This window comes from Dromaius novaehollandiae, chromosome 12 (genome assembly GCF_036370855.1).
Source record: "Dromaius novaehollandiae isolate bDroNov1 chromosome 12, bDroNov1.hap1, whole genome shotgun sequence".
NCBI classification, from domain to species: domain Eukaryota; kingdom Metazoa; phylum Chordata; class Aves; order Casuariiformes; family Dromaiidae; genus Dromaius; species Dromaius novaehollandiae.
In genome coordinates this window covers 15,556,509-15,577,717 of record NC_088109.1, presented here as the reverse complement: position 1 = coordinate 15,577,717, position 21,209 = coordinate 15,556,509, and the positions used below count along the sequence as shown (strand labels likewise).

General features: G+C 52.7%; 2 protein-coding genes across 3 annotated transcripts in view; both read right to left on the bottom strand.

The window, feature by feature from the left end:
* Nucleotides 1-3,782, bottom strand: part of SETD5 (SET domain containing 5) — a 74,638-nt gene extending 70,856 nt beyond the window's left edge. For both annotated transcript variants that reach the window (XM_064519017.1, XM_064519018.1), the window contains exon 1: nt 3,648-3,782. The gene's annotated coding sequence lies outside the window, so the exon portion shown is untranslated. The remainder of the gene's footprint in view (nt 1-3,647) is intronic.
* A 2,101-nt stretch (nt 3,783-5,883) lies between these two features.
* On the bottom strand, nt 5,884-19,638 carry LOC112979141 (SRSF protein kinase 3-like). The gene is given in 14 exon segments (XM_064518558.1): nt 5,884-6,083; nt 7,366-7,458; nt 7,543-7,612; nt 8,071-8,178; nt 8,769-8,854; nt 10,048-10,213; nt 12,514-12,620; nt 12,869-12,956; nt 15,356-15,443; nt 16,010-16,118; nt 16,317-16,375; nt 16,377-16,440; nt 18,968-19,135; nt 19,443-19,638. Coding segments are annotated over 14 exon segments (1,590 nt in total). The 3' UTR covers nt 5,884-5,895.
* Between the last annotated feature and the right edge of the window lie 1,571 nt (nt 19,639-21,209).

Genomic DNA, 21,209 nt, shown 5'->3' with positions numbered 1-21,209 from the left:
CATTTAAGCATACATTTTAATACTTTCAGCTGAAGTACTATTACTAAACCTTCTACAAAAAAACCTTTTGCCTATCACAACTTTTCTTACACACTGAAAATATCGTAAGATTTCATTAGCAAGGTTTGTAGGTTACATACACAAGCAGCACCAGAGTAAGAATACAAACGTGCAGTAATACAGTAATACTGCCATGAAAACAATGATTTTTGAATTTTCAAATCTCTAAGCACTCATTATGTTTGTTCTACTACTGCCAGAATAGAAAGAAACATTTTTATTTCATCACATCATTCAAAACAAGTTTGTAAAAGTTTGCTCCATCCAAAATGGGAGAAAGCACAGGCAAGTCAGACTACATAAATTACATTATCGGGATATTACACATTAAGCTCAGTCCTCTGTTACAAGCTTTGCACCTGAAATTTTTAATCAAAAATGCTTTTATATTTCATAGAACACTCAGAAAACTTAAATCAACTCCCCCAACCAAAAAAAGAAGCATAAACTTTTAAGAGAGATCCCCTTCAACAGCATCTCTTCACTTTGACTTATCACTTCTCAAAATAAGAACCGGCTGTAACTGAGTACTCTTTCTAGAAAGGGAATTAAACATACATGGGATTTCACCACCCCACCTTGGGCTATAACCTCAGATAACATTAACTAAGAAATATTGCACGCAGGTCGCTTGGGATACGGCAGTAAAACAAAAAGCCAGTGCCTTGTCAAAGTGGTGCCAGTTATTCAACAGGATGCAAGGCAGCAAATTCATTCCCCATTACCACGTACAGAGATACTGTAAACAACGTACAGAGACTGTAAACAAAGACTAAGCGGCAATGAAGATCGCTTGCTGTATTTTATTTAGCCGTGGACGCCAGGTTTAGTACCCTCACAAAACTCCAAGTTCTTTGCTGTTGTCATGTTGCACTACGCTACTGAGCAGACACCACGTTCTGCTGCAGCGGTGGATGCATTTTAGGTGCGTTAAAAGTTACTCGCTCATCCTACTTTCTTAAGTGATTTGGGTGCTATGGATTCTCAAATACAAGTTACTATACAAGTTTTGTATAGTAGAGCATTACTAGAGCATTACTGCTGCCTGCCAAGTGAATTTAAGAACATATTTTAATCTCTTTCACATTGTTCCGATCCTGGAATTTTTGCTTCCAGGTAGTGGTAGTAATTATGAGTTTGATAACCTGGGCCAGGAATTGCCAGGGAGCAGGGAGAGGGGCTCCCCCTTCTAGGTGTTAGTTTACAAAGATGACAGTTGTTTTCTAATACTAATGTATCTTCCTTTCGCATGCTGCATACCTCAACTAACAGTTTCTGGTTACACCATCCTTAACAAACCCACTGAAATAGGCTGATAGCTTCAGTTCAGCAATACATTATCATATAGGCAGTGGCCGGTGTCAAATGGTTAGTTAAGCAGATAAGAAAGGCACTCATTCTTCCTTAAGAAAGGAAGCTATTGCACTCGAGCAGACAGAGTGTGGATAGGAGCTGGCAGATTCCACAATACATAGTCACGTCAAAAATGGCCTCCTGCAAACTGTTCCTTCATTAGGCATTTGAGTCAAGCAAAAGAGAGGAATCTTTCACACTATTCACAGGATGTTTCATCTCTGTATTCCACAGCAGAGCAGTATTTGCCATACGTTTTTGACACGCGAGTGCATAAGCAGCGGCAGAGGAGATTTTGCTCCGTACCCTGCACCAGAGGGAAACTCCTCTAGCTGCATTCTGTTTCCAGTCGCAAAGTTGAGCTGGGCCATTATTTTGACTGTTCTCTAGCCTGTGAATGGAAAATCCCTTCTCAGCATTAGCAGGCTGGTGTCTGCTGCACACACCCACTGCACACAGCAGAAATTCCAGTCAATAAGGCAAGTGGGGCCCAGCCGATGGAAGGGGAGGAAGGAGACACACAAACAATAAGGAAAGCATCTGGCTCGGCTACTGGCTGGAAAGGAGACTGGAGTTCAAACGAGACATGACTGCAGCCTTCAGTTAACAGGAAGATCATATCAATTCTCACCGTCCTAGTTTTCACACAGACCAAAATATCTAGAAAAAAAAAAGGTAGCTCAGGGTTTCCAGCCCAGCTTCTCAGGCAATGACATTAATTAAAGAACAACGAGGAAAGCCACTTTGTAGGCTTTTGTCCCGCTGGACCAAAACACACACTCTTCTACTTTGGACCTGTGGAAACGGCCCCAAAAGTAAGGCCCTTTCCCGAACGTGAGCCAGCCATCTCCTCACCACCACACTAATGGAGGCTGCTCTGCTGTCCTTCCCTGGAGATAGCAGCCAAGTCTACTGAAGCTTCTCTCATAGCAACCAGAGCTCCAGAGCCAACGGCAGCTGCTGTCACTGCCTCGAACGCTTCCCCACAAGATCCAGAGCCCAGCAACACCCTCCCCTCCGTCCCTCTCAAGCAAAAACCAGAAGGCTGGCAACAAGATGACTTCCTGGGTCAACCACAAGAAAAAAAAAATCCTAGTATTTCTTATATAATGAGAAGGGGAATCCCCTCTTTCTACTGCAGACATAGGAAATTCTTTCTCTCGTTTTAGATTTTGCCTTGTGGCAGTAACACCCGCTGCAGAGCCAGCCGGGGCGGGGGGGAATTGTTCGAAACACGTAACGTAGCTGCGCTCCCTCCGATACCAGCACCAAGTTCTGCGAGGCACCGGCAGGAAGCCACCGCCGGCCCGCAGCCCTCGCCCGACCGGGCCCCGGGCGCTCCGGGGACACAAGGGCCGCGGGAGCCCGCGGGAGGCCCGGGAAGGTGCGCAGGGAGCGATGTCCTTTAAAGGAGCGCCAGAGCCGCCGAAAGCTGGGAAAAAAACCCCGCTGCCTCCTCCCGGCCCCTCCCGGGGCGGCGCGGGGACGCGAAGCGGCCGCTCCTGCCCGGCGAGGCCGCGCGCCTCCGCCGCTGCCTCCTCCCGAGCGGCGCGGCCGAGCGGCGCCGCCTCCCCGCGCCTCCAGCGAGCCCCGCGGCGGCGGCGGGCGCCCAAGGACGGCCCCGGGCTACCGTGACCTTGCCGCGGCCGGCGGCGAACGCGGCCCGGAGCCCCCCGGCAGCGCCCGCACGTGCCGGCCCCCGCCGCAGCGGGAGCGGCGGCGCCGACGGGAGGGCGCCGAGGGGCCGCGTCGCGCAGGCACCATGAGAAAGCAGAAAATGCAGGTCAGCCCCCGCCTCCCCCGCGGCCCCGGGAGGCGGCGGGCAGCGCGGGCCGCCCCGAGCCCGCCGCTCCCTCCCTCCCTCCCTCGGCCGCCGGGACAAAAAGGCCGGAGCGGCGGACGCGGCCCCGGCAGGGGCTTCCCCCGGCGCTCGCTGCGGGAGGGGGCGGGGAGGCCGCGGAGCCGCCGCGACCCCCGGGCCCGGCCGCCGCGGGCAGGCGCGCACCGCCGGCACCGCCATGATGGCCCGCACCGCGCTGCACTGCACCGCGCCGGGCCGGGCTGGGCCTGCCCGCGGGGCCCCCGCGCCACCCCGGCCGCCCCCCGCCGCAGCCCCAGCCCCGGAGCGCCGGCCGCCCCCCGCGCCGGCAGTCCCCGGCCGCGCCGCGCCGCCCGGGCATTCCCTCCCCCGCGGCGCCGCCGGGCCCCGCCGGCGCCCCCCGCCCCGCCCGTACCTGGCCGGCCCGTTCCCCGGGCCCCCGCGCGGCACTAGGCCCGGCTCAGCGCCACGGCGTTTCCTGGGCAGCCGGCGGGAGCGAGCCCCTCGGCGGCGGCCACGGCGCCAGCCCCTCCCCCTGGCAGCGGCGGCGTCTCCCCAGGCCGGGCGGAAACGGCACTGGGCGCACGGGGATCCCCGGCGCCGGCGCCAGGGGCGCCCCGGGCACGCCCACTCCCACTCCCTGTTGGCTGCCGCGCCGCTAAGCCCCGCCCCCCCAGCCGCGCCGCCAGCGCCGGCGCCCCGCCCGTCCGCACTTGCCATTGGCCGCCGCGGCGACCGGCCGCGCCTGTGTTGCCGTCTCATTGGGCGCCGCGCGCCCGCCCCGCCGCTCGCCCCACGGCCGCGGCTGCCCATTGGCGCGCCGCGCTGCCCGTCGGTCGCGGCGCGGCAGTGTGGGCGGGGCGGCCGCCGGCGTCGAGGCGGTGCGCCCAGGCGGGCCGCGGCGGTGTCTGCTGGCCGAGCCGCGCTACGTGCCGAGGGGCGGGGCCGGCCGGGGCTGCCCCGCCCCCTCCGCGGCGCCGCTCTCCGCGGGGTAACTCCCGCGTCGGGACACGTGGCAGAAAGAAGGGGCGGGGCGGGGCGGCCGGGATTCCTGGGCGGTAGCCGCCGTCGCGCCGCGCATGCGCGACCTCGGCGCGGGCGTGGGGGGGAGGGTCCGCGCGGCGCATGCGCGGGGTGGCGGGCGCGGGGCCTGCGGCTCGGCACGTCCGCGCCGCGGGGGGGAGGCCGCCGCCGGTGGGGCCTGGCCTCGGGAGGGAGAGCAGCCTCGGCCGGCCCCCCGCCTCCTGGGCGGCCGCCCTCCCTCCACTCGGGCGCCGGGGCCTCTCGGCGGTGCTCCCTGCCGCGCCCCCGGGGTCGCGGCCTCTCCCGGGTCGCGGTTTGCCGTCTGCCTCCTCCCCACCGCAGAGCTGCATCCCCGGCAGCGGCGCTCCCCTTCGAGTAACGCTGCCTCGGGTTTGCTATCCAGTGAGCGAGAATCCGAGGGAAACCGTGGCCTTTCCTCCAGACCAAAAAAAATTTTAAAAAGGGAAAGAAGCGGCCATTGAGCACGCAGCTGGACCTCGCCGCTCCCGGGGCCGCCGTCCCCCCGGTGCCAGACAAAGGCGCAGGCCGCTGGTCGCCAGCCCCTCCTGTGTGGCCCCCGCACGCACCCACGGCTGCTCTGCCGGGATGTCACTCGGACATAGCAGCCTTCTTACTAAGGGGTCAAAAACAGGTTAGGCATCGCAAACAGCGAGTCAGCAGCCTGCCGTCTGCTAGGAAAACTGGAACTCCAGGCGTTTTGCAAGGAAGTTCGGTCACAAGCTGGAACACAGAGTCCCTCCCTGCCCTTGCTCCTCATTTAAACAGCATACGGACTCCTGGGATTATCGGATACTAACAGCTAGTTTCAATTAATGCTACTCATGAACTACAAGTTTACTGGGAAATGTAGTTTGACAGAAGCAAAGTTAGCATGTATTTGCAGGGAGGAACACCAGAAAAAAACGGAGTCCAATGCCTATCGGTGTTGCACAAAGGTAGAAGCTGCTGCAATTGCTCCACTTCCAAAATCATTCAGAACAGGTATTTGACATAATGGGAATTACAGGCATGTAAGCAACCTAGCCACGGAAGCGTGCACCAGCAACCCACGCGTTCTTGGAAGCACTTGGGATCCAGTAAGTGTTGGGGGGGGGGGGGAAGAAGAGGAAGGGAACTTCCACTGATTATCACCTTCATTTGATGCCCATCTGCATCGCTGAGGGGTTTTTAAAGCACAAGCCGCAGCACGTTAAGAGTCTCTGGATCAAGGAAGGGTTCACAGTGCCCGACACACCGCCTGCGCGGCCCCGAGCGCTTCCTGACTTCCCTGTGTGTTAGCACCCGAGGTCGTGTCACTCCCACACCGACCTCTCCCCGCGGCCGCTCCCGCCCCTGAGCCCCCCTCCGCCGGGAGGCGGCAGGACACCCCCTCCCCCCCGGGCCCGGCGGCCGAGAGGCGGTGGCTGCGGGCGGGTCCCGCCGCCGGGAGGAGCCGCCGCGCCGCCCCGGCGCCATCTTGTGCGCGCCGCCGCCTCCGCCGCGGGGGCGGCCGAGAGCTCCGGGGCGGCGGCGAGGGATCCCCGGGGGCGCTGAGGGGGCTGCTCGGTGCCTGCGGGTCCCTGCTCCCCGGTGGCCGGAGCCGCCGCTGCCCCGGGGCTCACGGCGCCGCGGCCGGGCGGTCACGGGGAGCTGAGCCACGCGTGCTGCAGGCACTGCGCCGCCGTGGCCCGCTTCTCGGGCGCGTACTCCAGCGTTGGCAGGAGGAAGCTGCTAAACGGCGCAACCTCGTGTTTTGTCCAGTTGTGTGTCTCCACCAGGATGTTGCAGAGGCTGCGGGGCAGAAGCCTGGAGATCCGCAGGAGAGCACCTGTCCGAAACAACATAAGCACGGTCCCTTAATTACGCTTGCGAGACTCGTGGTCTCCAGCTGCTCACCTCGTACAGCTCATCCAAAGCATCCCGAAGGATCCCTTCCTTCTCCTGTGGGTCTTCCTCTCTCTGTAAGCTTCACCTGCGCTTCCACTTGCAGATTTGGCTTTCAGCTGTTTCTCAGAAATCATCTTTCCAAGCTAGTCTCCCCATTCTTGAGTACTTGTGAATGAAATGTTCCCAGAATAGTCATGCCAAAGCCATTGCTATTAGTTCCCTATGGCTGTCTGCCTGCAACCCAGAACACAGGCTGTTTCAGGGCCATATCTCACTAAATAGTAAGGTTTAATTTGCTTTGTGCTAGGTAGCTCTGTGGGGCCCAACAGAGTGCCACTACTGACCAAAAAGCTACCCCTGTCCCCAAGCAGTACATGCTGTAAATGCAGTGATTCAGCTTAGGCCAGCTTCGTTCACACACAGAACAAATATAAAACAAGGACTGTTTTTGACTCATTTCTTTTGAACGCCATAGAAGGAATGAGCATGAACAAGGGCTCTGAACGAGCAGGGAGGTGTTTGCTGAACTGCAGCATGGTACTAGCACTCAAGAATGAAGTGTGGGTATACTGAGTCTGTATTGCTTGCTGTAAGTGTGAAAACAAGGAGGTAGGACAAACTAAATGGTAGAAGGACAGAGTCATGCAATGCCTTGAAGTCAAAGACAAGGAGTTAAAGCTTAATGAGACAAAGGGAAAGGACTCAGGGAGATTCAAACAGAAGAGATATTATGGTTGGGGTCAGAAGACTAAACATAGGAGCCACATTTAGGGTGGATGAAAGAAGGGTGGGAGGTTATGATTGTCTTGTCCCTGATCATTATTGTTCTCTGCCAGTGAATAGGTGAAATTCGGCCAGTTAACACATTCTTTTCGGCTTTACTGCTATGTAGCTATTTCCTGTCCATATTTCCATTCTCTCTAGATCCAGAGGAGAAAGGATGGAAGTCTTTTCCCTCTTTAGTATTTGCCATGAGGATTTTTCAGGATTTTGCATTTGCATTCATCACTGGAACACTCCTGGATTGCAAAGGTGGGAGAGCAAGCTAGATGTCAGGGCAAGAAGTGTTACTGCACTTCATGAAGTCTCCGCTTCTCTTTTGTCCCTGCCTGTAGCCTGCGTTGTTTGACATAAGTTCTGGTTGTTTTCTGATGTGAGTTGAGTAGGAGTGTGTCAGAGGTCCACAGTATTTTTAGAGTAAACTTCCCTATTCCAGTTTTTACCTGGTCTGCTGAAAAATTTTGTTGACTTCTTCCAAGAGAGAGCTATTTGGGGAGGAATTTTGCCCAGGAGTTCAATAATACGAGCAACATGATCTGGATGGAGGAGAGAAAACACATCTAGATACAAAGACTATGACTCCTCTGTCAGTGAAATCAATAAAACTGATGGAGTCTTACCATCATCTCTGGAGAAATATTTCCCAGGTCGAGGATCAAATAGACACTCTCCAGTTGCCATTTCAAATGCCTAGAAGTGGAGCAGCATTGTTAATGCACTGACTGACTTGGAGTTTTTCTTCACCATTAACTCTGATAGTACCAGTGCCAATTTCTCTTCCTATTACACAAAACCAATCCTAAAACATGGAAACATACACACTCCTCCTGTCCATACTCTGCCATTGTGAAATAACACCTTTTTTCCTTTAGGATGGAAACCACTATGTGCCTGATTTGTCCAAGTCTATCAGTTTCCCTATATAGAGTATGAATTGCCTTCTATCATAAGCTAATTGAGGTGAATTTTATCAGCAGCCTATATTGCCTGAAATTAATGAATGCAGAAAGCCTGTTTGTCCTTCTGTGACTCAGGAACAGCAAAGAAATCTTGCTATACAGATAAATTGGGTGACTGAGGACATGCATCCTCTGGCCTGGTAGTGTCAGTCATCTTCCCTGCATGCAGTGCATGGTGTCCAATCCTACCAGGCAGCCTGTGCTCCAGATATCTGCAGGAGTGCCATAGTCTAACCCAAGAAGCACTTCCAGGGCACGGTACGGTTGGGTCTGGATCTCCTTTGAAAAAGGCTTGTACTGAAACAGAAACAAACTACCTTTAGTTAGCATCCATAAAATAGAGTAAGAATAAGAGCAATGCTTGTGGTCACAAGCTTTCAGCACAGTGACAAGGACCTCGTGACACAGAACCGAATGCACATATTAAACTATGCGCAGGGCACAGCAAACACATGCTCAGCCCCATTGACAGCAGGGTGAATTTATCCTCTAAAAATTCCACAGTGAACATGGTTTTAGATTTCTAGTTGTAGGGACAGTCTCAATCCATGGAGATACTCCAAAGCCATCTGGACGTGGCCCTGGGCAACCTGCTGCAGGTGACCCTGCTTGAACAAAGGGGTTGGACTAGGCAATTTCCAAAGGTCCCTTCCAACCTCAACCATTCTGTGATCCTGTGACTAACTGCAAGCTGAATAAAGGTCCAAAGTTGACAGCATCTCCAAGAGTGCAGGGACTGCTGAATACAATACACACCGAAATCAGCATCTCTTTAATGCACTCTTAAATAACTATTCAGCTGTAAAATGACAGACAGCCAAGGTGTGGCGGAAAGGAGCAGGTAGCATCTCATGTCGTCTTGGAAGTGAGACTCAGAGCAGACTCACTGTCCAGCATGCGCTGCCCAGGTCTGCAATTTTCACTTCTATGCTCATTAAATCAGAATGTTCCAATCGATTGCCAAGATCGCCTCCTAGATGGAAAGACAGGGAGAAATCAGGTCTTGCTCCAAACCAGCAGGTACATCACCACACATATGCCTTCCTTTAAAGATTTTCAGCCTTAAAAATCCTAAAATGCTTTGGATAAGAGACTCTTTTTTATTGTCAGTAAAATGCCACGCCTGTTTGTTGAGTAAACCACACAAGAGAAGGGCTGATAGTCAAAATCCAAGAGCACGTTAGAGAGGACAGTATCCTACAGTGGAGTGGTGTGAGCATGTGCTCCTGTTCTGCTGCAAAGTACCTCTAGCATTGAGATTAATGTGAGTTCAGAGGACAGTACAGCCCACCAGCATCTGTCAAACACAACACTTTTGTAACACATCCTCAGCCTTCAGCAATCCTGGTTGTCACAGATCTTGGATACGGCTTGCTCAGCTAAGCACCATAAAGGTGACATTTTCATAGCACCCTGGGAAAGGGTAATTTTTGTTTTAATACTTTACAGAGAGCTGCTGGTCTATGTCCAATATTATGTTATTCTGTTTCAAGCAAAAATATCTGTCAATAATTTAGCATTCCCCATTTACCCCAGCATTTGAGAGACAAAACAGCAACATCACAGAAGAAATGCTTGTGGGAGAACATTGTGGGAGAAAAATGTAAAAGGACTTATTGCTGGGAGAGACTAGATAATCTCTTGAGAAACTATCCAGCCCTATGTCTTATTCTATGTTCACACCATTCTCTGAAAATAATTATGTCTCAAAAAGCCTTGGAGATTAGCAATGCATACAAGTCTCCTGCAAACCTTGGAAATACAGGAAATAGCAGAAATGTCATACAGCTTTTTGATCAAACCATTGCATATGTAAACCTTTCAGTGGCTGAAAGCAGCAGACACGGTGGAAGTACCTAAAGCTATGAGAATCTGCTCTGAGGTTATGGTAAGGTTATTAAAAAATACTTGATTTGTAGTTCTTCTCTGCACAAATCTACCTACAGCACCACATTTACACAGGCACCTTGAGAAACTTGTACTAACTCAGGTGTGATGTTTGTGTTAAGCAGAGATCATCACCATGAACTTTGTACTAGCCACTGCAGGGGTTGTGAGCTTTTTCTTTTCACAAATGATGTCTGCCTGCCTAGCTACCTCTCTGTTTCACTCCTGGCAATAAGCTCTTAGGTCCCTTTTCTGGTTCAAAAAATCTGTACTGCTTACCTGGTGGTCCCTTTAGACCCAAATCTGTTCTCTGGCTAGAGTTGACAATATCAGGTAGCAACTTTTGGAGGGTCTTGTCACCTACATACAGCAAAATGTTCTCTGGTTTGATGTCTGTGTGAATAATCCGACAGCGTTTGTGCAGGAAGTGCAGGCCTGCTAGCACCTGAGAGAGCCAGAGAATAGTTTACGTTAACAACATAAAGGTCTCACCTCTTTCTCCCGTCCCAAACAGCTTTTAGTGCTGTCAGAGCAGAGAGTCCGCCACAATGAATATGTGATTTGTGGAGGTTCTGGTATGGGGCAAAGAGGACACTGGTGATAATTTTCTACAATAAATTATTTCTGTATAATGGGTTGCTTGTATTAACATGGAGTTGCATCCAAAACAGTGGTGTCACGGGTTAGGGTGGGACTGTGGAAGCACACGTAGGTGCACAGGACTCGGCAGGAATAGCTGCCACCTAAGCCTATGGGTTCAGCATGATAAGCAATATGGAGCCCGTGGATGCTGGCAGTGAAGGAGTGTATTTGGAGGATGCAGAAATGACAAGGAGCAGAAGGAGGTGTGAAAATCCAGAGATGTCAGCGTGGATGGAGAAGCCTAGAGAAATAGGAAGTTGGTGCAAAAGGCTGCAGTTACTTTGAAGACAGGACTACAAGGAGGCATTATGGTCACACATCTGAACTATGTGCTGAAAAGCCACTTCTTGCTGGTTGGCTCTGGCATCCTTGCACTGCCATCCCTGTTAATACGGCATTAGTGCTGGACTGGAAGTTGGGACTTGGTCAGAGAGCATTTGACACGATGAGGAGGCAGGCCCTGCCTTCTAAGTGATCCCATCGCACAAGTAAAGAAAAGGAGATGAAGCACAATGCAGACAGGAGGAGGGAGAGAAGATGAGTGATTGTGTGTAGAGAATTCAGGGTACAGTCCCTTCTCTGTAGGGAACCATGTAGGGAAGAGAGCTTACGATGGAGCAGGGAGAGTTGGGCCTGTCACAGGGGAGAGATAAACAGTGCAGGCGAGAGAGAAACATTCACTCTTGGAAATCAATAACAGCAAAAAGACTACTGGGAGAAGGCTTTTTTTTTTTCTTAATACACTCTGGTCAGTCATAGAGGGCTGGCAAATTTTCTGTGCATTATCAAAATCTATTCTGGGATGAATACCAGCCCCAGGGAAATACCAACCTTAAATGGTAACTGTGAGACACAAGGAAAGATTTAAATAGCTAAAATGGAATGAATCAGAAGTAAATACTGCCCTAGTGCTAATCTGAATGGAAAAAGAAAAAGGGTTTGAGCTTTTACAGTTTAAGCAGATAAGGAGGTGCAGGCAAAGGCTTAGGTGTGAAATTGAGCACATAACTTAATGCTGTTACACTTTTGTATAACTTATTCAAGTGTTGGTGCAGCTGCTTTACAGGAAGAAGAAGCTATTGCAGAAAAAGGATAAAGGAGAAAGGGGTTCGTTCTTAGTGTCTCTAGAAGAGCACAGGAATCAAAGGAGCAAATCTTGGTCTTGACAAGCCAGTGGACTTCTAATAAATCTCGGCGTTGGAGACAAAATATAATTTTAACTACTCTGAGGCCTTACTGAGGTTTCCCATTCCTTAGCTATTCATGGACAACGCACAAGAAACTCAAGTTCTGCGATCTGTTTGATCAGCATGCCACATCCTTACAGGGGATGAAGGAGGGGTTGGCTCTGAGCAGGAAAACCTCAACATGGGTGGAGGACCAGCCAACTGAACCAGCTATTTACAAAGCCTCTGGAAAGAAATCAGCTATGAGACAGACTTCTAGCAGCCTTCGACAGTACTGTGCGGAAAGCTATAGGCCAGCCTCAGAGCCCTGCCGGATCCTGCATACGTCAGTGCTGCTCACAACTCGATGCCAAGACAAATGCCAGCAGTCCAGCATTACCATGGGAGGGGGATCCTCATGGCTGCCGGAGGGCAGAGAGGTATCTATGGCTTGCCAACAAGAAGTGTAACTGTGGCAGGCTGTTTGTCCCCCCACTACTCCGGCAAGTGGCAGAACTGATCCCAAGAAAAATGCAGTGATTACTGAGATCTGAACATAACTGTTGTCCCTGAATGCCTGGTGCAGGTCTGCAGGCTTCTGACTCTTCACGCTGGTGGTCCTGACTCCTTTCCAAACCTGATGAGGCTACAGGCATAGCCAGTGATGAACAGTGCGCCTATATTAATGGGATCATGATGACTTCCCATTCTGCCTTTTATTTTATTTTTAAAACATTTTCTCCCCGTATACCCAAAATAAATAGTTAGTGTTTTCCTTCCAAATTGTATGCCTTGGGCACTCACTCCGTGTTGTTCCTTTCTCTGCAGATGGAATCACACAGGAGCTCTGGCAGATGACCCCAGGATGAACACAACAGTGTGTTCCCCACCCAACCAGTCCCTTGATGCCGTCACCCGCTTAGAGCTAAGTTCTCACCTGCTGTAAAGATTTTTTCACAAAAGGCAGAGGAAGGCCCTGGGCTGCATAGTTACCCATCAGACTTCTCAGAGAAGGACCCAGTGCTTCAAATACCAAGCACATATGTGGGAAAGAGTCATGGATTCACTAACAGGGAGAAGATACTACCACCACTATTTTGCCCTTTACCAGAGTAGCCAAATACCTCCTTACTCCACCTGCCCCCACCAGCCACTTTCATGTGCCCAGGTCCAACTGCTGCCCTGCTCATCCTCCTTGGACCACAGCTTTTGCTTTAAAACCATCGTGTGACCTCTCCAAGGCAAGCCAAGGCTTTGCCAACCCAGAGCTGCAGCACTCAGCAGAAGGATATGGAAGCCGTTCTGTCCCATCATTCTAAAGTCGTCTAATAAACAGACGATGTTTTCTCCTGCCCGGTCCTTCTTCTTCATACTGCTCACCTGAAGGGAGGATTCCAAGAAAGCTGCAATTAGAGGCATACATATGCACAAGGACTTCTTGCGCCCATTTTTATTCCATTCTACAGACTTTCTCCTCCAGTGGTTGGCACTTCATTAGACATTCAGCGATAACAGCATCAAGAAAACCAGGCTCCAATTAAACAAGCAGACTTCCTTCCCAAGGAATGTTGTCTAGCCCTGGACCAGGTAGGAGCGTCACCCTCACAGTGTCTGAATAACTCAAACCTTTCCTATTAACAGGTCTAGAACAATTCCCATTGCTCGTTCCACCCCATCCAGGCCCTGAAAGTGCTCCTGCCTGTGGTGGAAGGTGATTTCCCTGAGGCCTCAGCTCATTTTACCCAGGAGCGATGGCTGCCCATTTTCTTCACCTTCTGCAGCCTCTACTCCTCATTCTGCTCTGGGAGAAGGCTCCTTTTCCTCTCTGGTTGACAGGCCAGGCACTGTTGTGGCATCGCTTGGAATTTGTCTGGTGTCACACAGTTTCTCGTGGTTCAGTGGGGAAAAGCAGTCTTCCTGCAACATTGCCTTCTAAAACCTGTAGCTTCCCTTGAGCAATTTCTTGCCAGTGGTTGCAAAGAGGTGAAGACCTTGTGTTTGTCTTTGGCTAGTTGAAGGCTACTCTGTCCCACTGGGGTACGGAGCAACTTCCACACATGGAACAACCCATTGAACTAAGCCTCTTTGGGCTGAAAAAGGGTAGACTACAGGCAGGTATGACAGAGAGCTGTAAGATACTAAGTGGTAGGGGAAGGGGTGAACACAGAGCTGTTATTTTCTGCTTTCATATGAGAAACATGGGTGTATCTCACAAACCTAGCCCTTGGCGGGTTCAGAAACAAGCCGGGGAGACGGTTCTTCATGGGGCACACAGGTAATGGGTGGCAAATCTTGGCACAGGGTGCTGTGGATGCTGAAACCTGCATGGGCTCATGGCAGAGTGAGACAGTTTATCTCTGGAAGATAAACCCATTGAGGATTGCTGCCTACATAGCGTCTCCTTTGGCCCAAGAAATCTCCCGTTGAAAACTGCGGGAGGCTGGGGAAGTGTTCAGTGGGAGCAGCACTCTGTGCTTACCCTCTCCTTACACCCTGCTGGCTACCACTGGCCCAGGATGCAGGGCGGGGTGATCCCTAGTCTGCCAAAGTGTGGGTGCTTTTGGCATCCCCAGATCTCGCATCAGCACTGCACATCTGTGCGGTGAGTTGTATTGTGAGTTTGCTCCCACAGGACGCTGATGTTGGTACAGCAATGAGGACTTTTGCACACTGCCATACTGTGGGGGATTTGGGGTTGTTTTGTTGTGCAGCTGCCTGGTGTGTCTGTGGCAGCACCAGGAGGTTTTGCTGGGACGACAGAGGTGCGCAGCCACGGAAGGTGGGAGACCGCCTCTTCTGGCAGCACTACAGGCACCAACCACCTTGTACTGACAGAAATGGCCCTGGGAACCGTCTATATTCTGTTGAGGAGAAGGAGTGTCTTTCAGAGAGAATTCATAATAAATTAAGGGTAAGGCTTGGTCTATACACAGTATTGTGCTGATGTGCAGAAAAGCACCTCTTTGATTACATTAAATTAGTGCCACTTTGTACTTCCTCTTGCATCACTAAGTCTGGCTCATATCCCTTTAGATATGGCCTGCAGATTTGCAGGTGCAAACTACACCTTTTCAAACTTGTTGGAAAAAGGCCTCACAGTAATTTGAAATGCAAAATTTAATGACTTTTATTCATATAAAGCTGATGTAACTTCTTATTCAGGCAAACTTTAAGAATTGTAACCACGAGCTTTCTAGAACTAGCAGGTCAAGCTGCCTTCAAAGGCAAGTAGCTGAAACTCAGATACATGCCAGACCCATTGGCAATAGCAGAAGGAAGCTTTCTGAGTTCAGATGTTTAATATATTTTGCTGCATCCTACCATTTTTTGCAGTTGTCTCCATGTACTTCACTCTCTGTGTTGTGATAGAGCAGTACCACCTGAGCTGGGAACTACACAAATACAGTGGAAACATTGCCACCTTCCCACCTCCTGTTTAAGAACTTGGACTTGACCTCCTGTTTTTTTCCTGTTGATTAGCCAGCCTGTATTTCTGCAGATTCCTCCTACTTGCTTGATTTTGGTCTCAGCTGAAAGGAATGGGTCTACAGGCCAAGCAGGGCACAGCCATCCATGCCAGCACAAGGAGAAGGTGGCCATTTCAGAGGCCAGTACTGAACGAAGGCAATTTCTATCAACTATCTAACGTGTTTTTTCTGTTCCCCACCTGGATCCTCAGACTGATGCCTGGAGGGAGAAGGATGGTGAAGCTGACACTCAGATCTGAACTCAGTGGCCATCCCCATGATGCAGGGCACGGAGCCAGAGAACATACATACACATCGAAGGAGAGCGACCTCGTCCTGGGCAGCCTCAGCGAAGCTTTCCCCGCTCCTGGGGACCTTCACAGCTACGTGTTTCTTCCTCCTACGAGATGAATCACAGCTGCATGCCAATGCACGCCAGTGCAGCTCCAAGCAGCAACGCCTCCCCTTCTCCCAGTCACCCAGCCCTGGGCTCTGCAGGGAGAGCGCTGCCCTCCTGCAAGCAGCCTTGCCCTTGGCCTGCGGCATGCAAAGACCATGCACGTCTCTCCTGGTGATGATGCTGGCATCTTGCAGCATAGCTGCCCCAGGGAGCAGAGAAGGACCAGAAAGTAAAGGCAGAACAGGGATACTGCAGGGTCTGACCTATTCTAAACAGGAAGAGCAAAGGTGGAGCAAGGGCTGATCCCACCTAATTTATGTTCTTCAGTTTCTGTGGAGCAACTCTGCTATTTGTGCCCCACGGATCTTGCTGCCAGATTTGCCCCAGCTGCAGTCGCTGTTGTCCTCCTTGGGAGCCTCTGTGCATTGAAGCGCTCGGAGCTGATGCTGACGTGCTCCCGGGCAGGCTGCTGTGCTCCACTGCTTCTGCACAAAAGGGACAGGCCCTGCCCGAGCGGAGGACAGCACACCCTTCCTACAGCCCCTGAAATGTATTCAGCCCCTCACCTCACGTCATGGCACAGCCAAACCGTGGCAAAGGCCCCACAGCCCAGCTTGCGCAGAGCCTGGTATCTCATGTTGAACACCTCTCCTTCCTGCACTGGGTGGTGGCCTCCTGTGGGGACATTGCCAGAAGGCAACGTTACTGACATGTCTTTAAATGCTGTTGGACTGAAAGAGCAACTGAGGATAGCTGTCCTCCCAGCGGCTGGGTATCCCAGAGGAACGGCTGGACAGGTTGCCCATGGCCTCCTCCGGCCTGGGAAGAGCCTGGCACAATCGCGACTCTGGAGTCACACATCTGAGGACTGACCTGTGTGCTGCGCTGCAGGCACCTCCTCCTGCACCCACTCCCGCTCTTCCATCATCGCAGCAGATCCTGGTGTGAGGGGACTGCAGCAGTGGGGAACCAGGTTTTGGAATGCAGGTGGTGCAATCTTCAGCATTTTACTCCTTTAAACAGAGGTAGGTAGCTGCAGAACAGCCACAACTTCTACTACATGCATGTTGATATGCATCGCTCCTGTTCCCACTTCTGCCTCCCCCCTGCCCTGTTCCTTTCCATCTGCTTCACCAGAACCTGGAACCGGGCTGTTGTAAACATTTTTGGCACTTCGGAGAGGTTAGAGATTATTTTAAGAGTTCAGAAAAGGAAAGCTGGCAGGCTGGGGTTGAGCAGGGCTCCTGGCTGTGTGCAGCTGGGCCAGAGTCCAGCAGGAGTCTCAGGTTTCTTAGTGCCTCGTGTGGATTTTCGGTGGCTTAGTGGGGCCTGCGGGATCCCCTCCCGCGGCTGCAGCGCTGGCGGGACCTGGCCTCCTGCAGAGAAAGCGCTCTGCTCCCCATCTCCTGCCCAGCTGGGGAAGGAGTGAGCCCTGGGCTTTCACTGGCAGGAGGAGCCTCACGTTCAGTATTAAACACAGTCTGTGTTTTAGAAACTCCAGCACTGCACATCTCTCTGCAGCCTAGCCCTGGGGCCAGAGCAGATATTTATCACCCACCATCCCGTGACCCCCTAGGAAAGAGGCTGTAACCCAGGGGGAGAGGCTATTATCCAGTGTTTGTTACTATGGCAGCAAAAAGGTACAAACAGAGTCAGTTTAGACAGACTGATGCAAGTGCTATGCTCCCCCTGCCAGCACCCATGTAGAACTGGCTGAAGCACAGGTCACCTGAAACAACGCCCCTGAACCCCCCGGTGCTCATGGAAATACCGATGTAAGCTGCTATAGCCTGGGTGCTCCCAACCTAGCGTTTCATAACACGGAAACATCACTTGCTTTATGGCCTAACCTTCAGATTAACATACATCACCAGAGCTTGCGACACGTGATAATTGAGTAGGCTATTAGCACGGGTGGAAATACTGACCTTTAAATCTTTCAGAATCAGTGCACTAAAGCTAACGGCTTGTCTGCACTGGCGCATTTTCCCTCACTTGCAGTGGGAACAACGCAGCGGGGAGCTGTTTCAGGACAGTAATGCCTGCCGGGGCACGCTCTTACCTGAGCGCTGAGACAGAAGCACGACTTCCTCAGAAGACTAGGATTTCTTTGCATATCCTGATACTCCTTTCTCAGTACAGCACAGAGATGTAGTCTGTCTTTGGGAACCAAGCAAGCTCTCAAAATGTTTCTACTTAAGGGTCAGATTGTGCTTGAGACTCCATTTCTGCCAGGGACGCCCAGGACTGTCGGAGCTGGCATTGCTCCATTTACCCCAGCTCATACAGCAGCGTGAAAGGAGCTCAAAATGCCTCTCCCTCCTTGTATTTTTTAGTCCTCTAACCATAGCACTTACAAGTGTTCAGAATTTGTATAATTTAGGCGTAAAATATCAGGCTGCCTCTCCTTATGACCAGTCTCTTTGGCAAACCCTTGCGAGAGTCTCATCTGTGAAACTTGGGTGAAATCAATAGGATTTCCCTTGTTCATGAGCACAGACTTTGCATATCAACACCCTTGCGAGCCACTGCACCACCAGAATACGCCAAGACCTGTTCATTCACATCTTCAAAGATTTTGGCACGTCATTAGGGAGAACTGTGAGGGCTGATCTGAGATCTGAGCAACAGCTTTAGAGATTTAATTTCTTACATCGCTCACCATTCACCTAGCAAAGCAAAGTTTAAGAAACTATCCGGATGGCAGTTCAACAGCATCTTCCCTGGACAGATTTTTTTGGAAACAGGAATCTGGCAGGAAAGCAGTACCATCGTGATGTAGTGTTTAGGACCCAAAGCCAGGCTCCTTTAGCGTAAAACACTTTCTAATACTAAGGCTGATTGAGCTTTTGAACAGCTCACTGGGGCCCTAACATCCCCCCTCGCTGCTGAGAGCAAGTCAGGCCCTTCCTTGGACATGCGAGACTCTACAAAGGTAAAGAGCCCACCGTAGTTATATGGATACGCCGGTAAAGGATAAGTAAGGAGTGTTGCTATGCAACTTGCTATAGAAGAGTGAAATATATTTTTCTAAGCTTTGTGATGAAGGACACTCAATAATGTTTTTAAAGACTTCATCACTTGATGCCTTTATCTAATCTTTTTTTTTTTTTTGTCATTAAAAGCTATGTCATGCAGAACTTGCTGGTTTGCTGCTGGCCTGGACCACGTCGGAAAACCTCAGTCAGCCTGGAAACATGTTGGTGCTGCCTGGTCCACAAGAGCTACGGGTAGGGAGCGGTGCTTCACCTCTGATGATGTTGCCTGAAGGACCTGATCCACTCCACCTGATGTGCCCAGAAGGGTGTAGGGGGCCTCCCCCACTACCGGTCATGCCTTGCACTGCCTGGACCTTCCCTTTCGGCTAACCCACCTGGGCACGGGGAGCTGCAGAGCTTACCAGAGCTATACGTGCCTTGATCTTGTGGCAAGCCACGGCCTGGGAAGCGCTTGCTGAATGCAGCATCCCTGCAAGCTGCAACGCGCACCGCAGAACCAGCCCCGGCGGCCCTTTGCAGACTTACCGTGCAGCAGCTCACAGCAGCAGGGCACGCAGCGCCGCTTGTGATCTGGCTCATGCTGGAGCTCCAGGAAGCGAGATCCCAGCTGGTCCCGCTCTCCTTTTGGTCTGCACTGTCTGGGAGGGGTGTCCTTGAGTAGACCAAAGTCTCCTGCATTGCTGGATAGATACACTGAGGAACGGGACAGGGTATCGGATCACAGCGCTGCTTCCTGGAACAACTTTGGCTTCAGGATAGCTGGGAGACCCAGGACAGCTGCAGTGGATTCATTTTTACTGCCGGCTTCGCTCTGCACCTGTCTGAGCAGTTCCCTGCCTCCCCTCCACTCCCCTCGCTGCAGGTCTGTCAGGCTGCCGCGACCTCCGCAGTGTCCACAGCAACTATTTATAGAGGGAAATTTAGAGCTCTGCTAGGATGGAAACAGCAAAATCCTTCCCTGCCGCTCCACAGTCCCTGGAACCAGAAACCGAGGGGCCACCTGGCAGCTCCTGCTGCTCCCGCAGCCTGTCTGCAGGGCTCCCGGGCCAGGATTGCTGCTGGGGCACCATCTCCCGTCCCTGCCTGGCCCAGCGGTCCCCGATGTGCGCCTGGTGGAGGGGACAGGCTCCCCAGGGCACCTGCATGCCATGCTCGCCGTCCTGAGGCATTTCTGCCTCCCCCAGCAGCACCAGCATGCTGCCAAACACGGCACAGCGTGACACTGGCTACTGCAGACCCCGATTTCCACTTTCACCCTTTTCCTGGGGGCTGGCCCAAGGCACCTGCGCTGCGGCTGCTCAGGGCCCTGGCACAGCACCGGGCAGCCGACACGGCCTCGAAGCTGCTGTCCCCGTCTGCTGGGGGAAAAGGACGTGCCGGGGCCCACAGGACACCCCTGCGGGGTGGCAGCATCTGGTTCCCACTCAGCCCATCTGGGTTAACAAGATCTGGTTTTCCACGCACGTGATGGTGACAGTGGCCAACGCTTTGGCTGAGCCACGTGAGGGCTTCAGCGTGGAAAGGGCAAGCGGGAAGCAGCCTGCGCGCACTGAGCAGCATGAGCAGCGTCCTCCCTGCGGCCACACTCGCCCCCCAAGCCGGGGCCAGGCATCCTGGCACCCACGTGACACCAAGGAGCAACCGGCGGCACGCAGTAAAATCACTTCACACTTTCCCCCGCTGCCGCGGCCTCGCAGCAGAGCTTGGCATGCCCCGGACCTTCCCCCTAGCTGGGGCCCTCGTACTGTACGTCTCGGGTTTCCTTGCTGGGACTGCGGAGACCTAGTCCCGTCCCCCGAGCAAAGGGTTAACGCTGCCTCGGAGCAGTGCTGCTGCAGCCGCACACTGCCAAGACAAAACCAGCGCCTCGCGGAGCACCTCTCCCCTTTCCTGCGCCCCTGCCCTCTCACCTGCCTGCCCCCGCACTAAAAATAACGAGGGAGGGGGCAGAGGCTCCAGAAAGACGTGCTGTCAGGAGTGGGTATTTGGGCAGGGGCAGCCGGCCCTCCGCAGCACCGTGGGGCTGAGCCCCATGGCGGGAGGCCTGCCTGCACCCCGCACAGGGCCAGCGAGAGCACAAGCAGCGCAGGGTAAAGGAGGGGCTACGTACACAAGCGAAGAGGCAGACAGCATCCAAAGCTCTACTCATAAAGGACAGAGGAAAAGAAGGGATGTACTGGCCAGCTTTAAGAGTCTGGGAACGGCTGTGCAATATTCAGAGAGGCCGAGACCCCCGTCCCCGCTGCTGGGGGAAGCCGAGGTCAGGGTAGGCAGGCTGCAACGCTGTAGCCCAAAAATCTCAAAAGAAAGTAAGAAGAGGTGGTAGGGCAGAGAGGGGAAAAAAACAAAACGAAACAACCAACAACAACAAACCAACCCTGAGGTAGCTAATCAGCTGTCTTTGGTTTAGGAATTAAGTTGTTAAGCTAAGTTAGGAAGAGCACCTTCTCACTCACAGTGGTGGACAACAGCGATTAACAAACTGTATCACGACCCCCCCCCCCCCCCAGCTGTTGTGCCCCCCACACGCAGCCAGAGCTGTAACACACCCCAGCACACATCTACCACCACCGAGCTCCCACGGGAGCTCCCGCAGCCACGGCCCAGCTCCCGGCGCAGGAGCTGAGGAACTCGGCCAGGGACCGGAGGTGCCCTCCCTGGCAGGGAGGCTCCACCAGCACCAAAGAAAACAGCTGGGACCATATGTGAACTGCAGGAAGGGCAGAACCTGCTCCCTGTGAAACCTCTGGCGGCCCAGAGGAGCCAT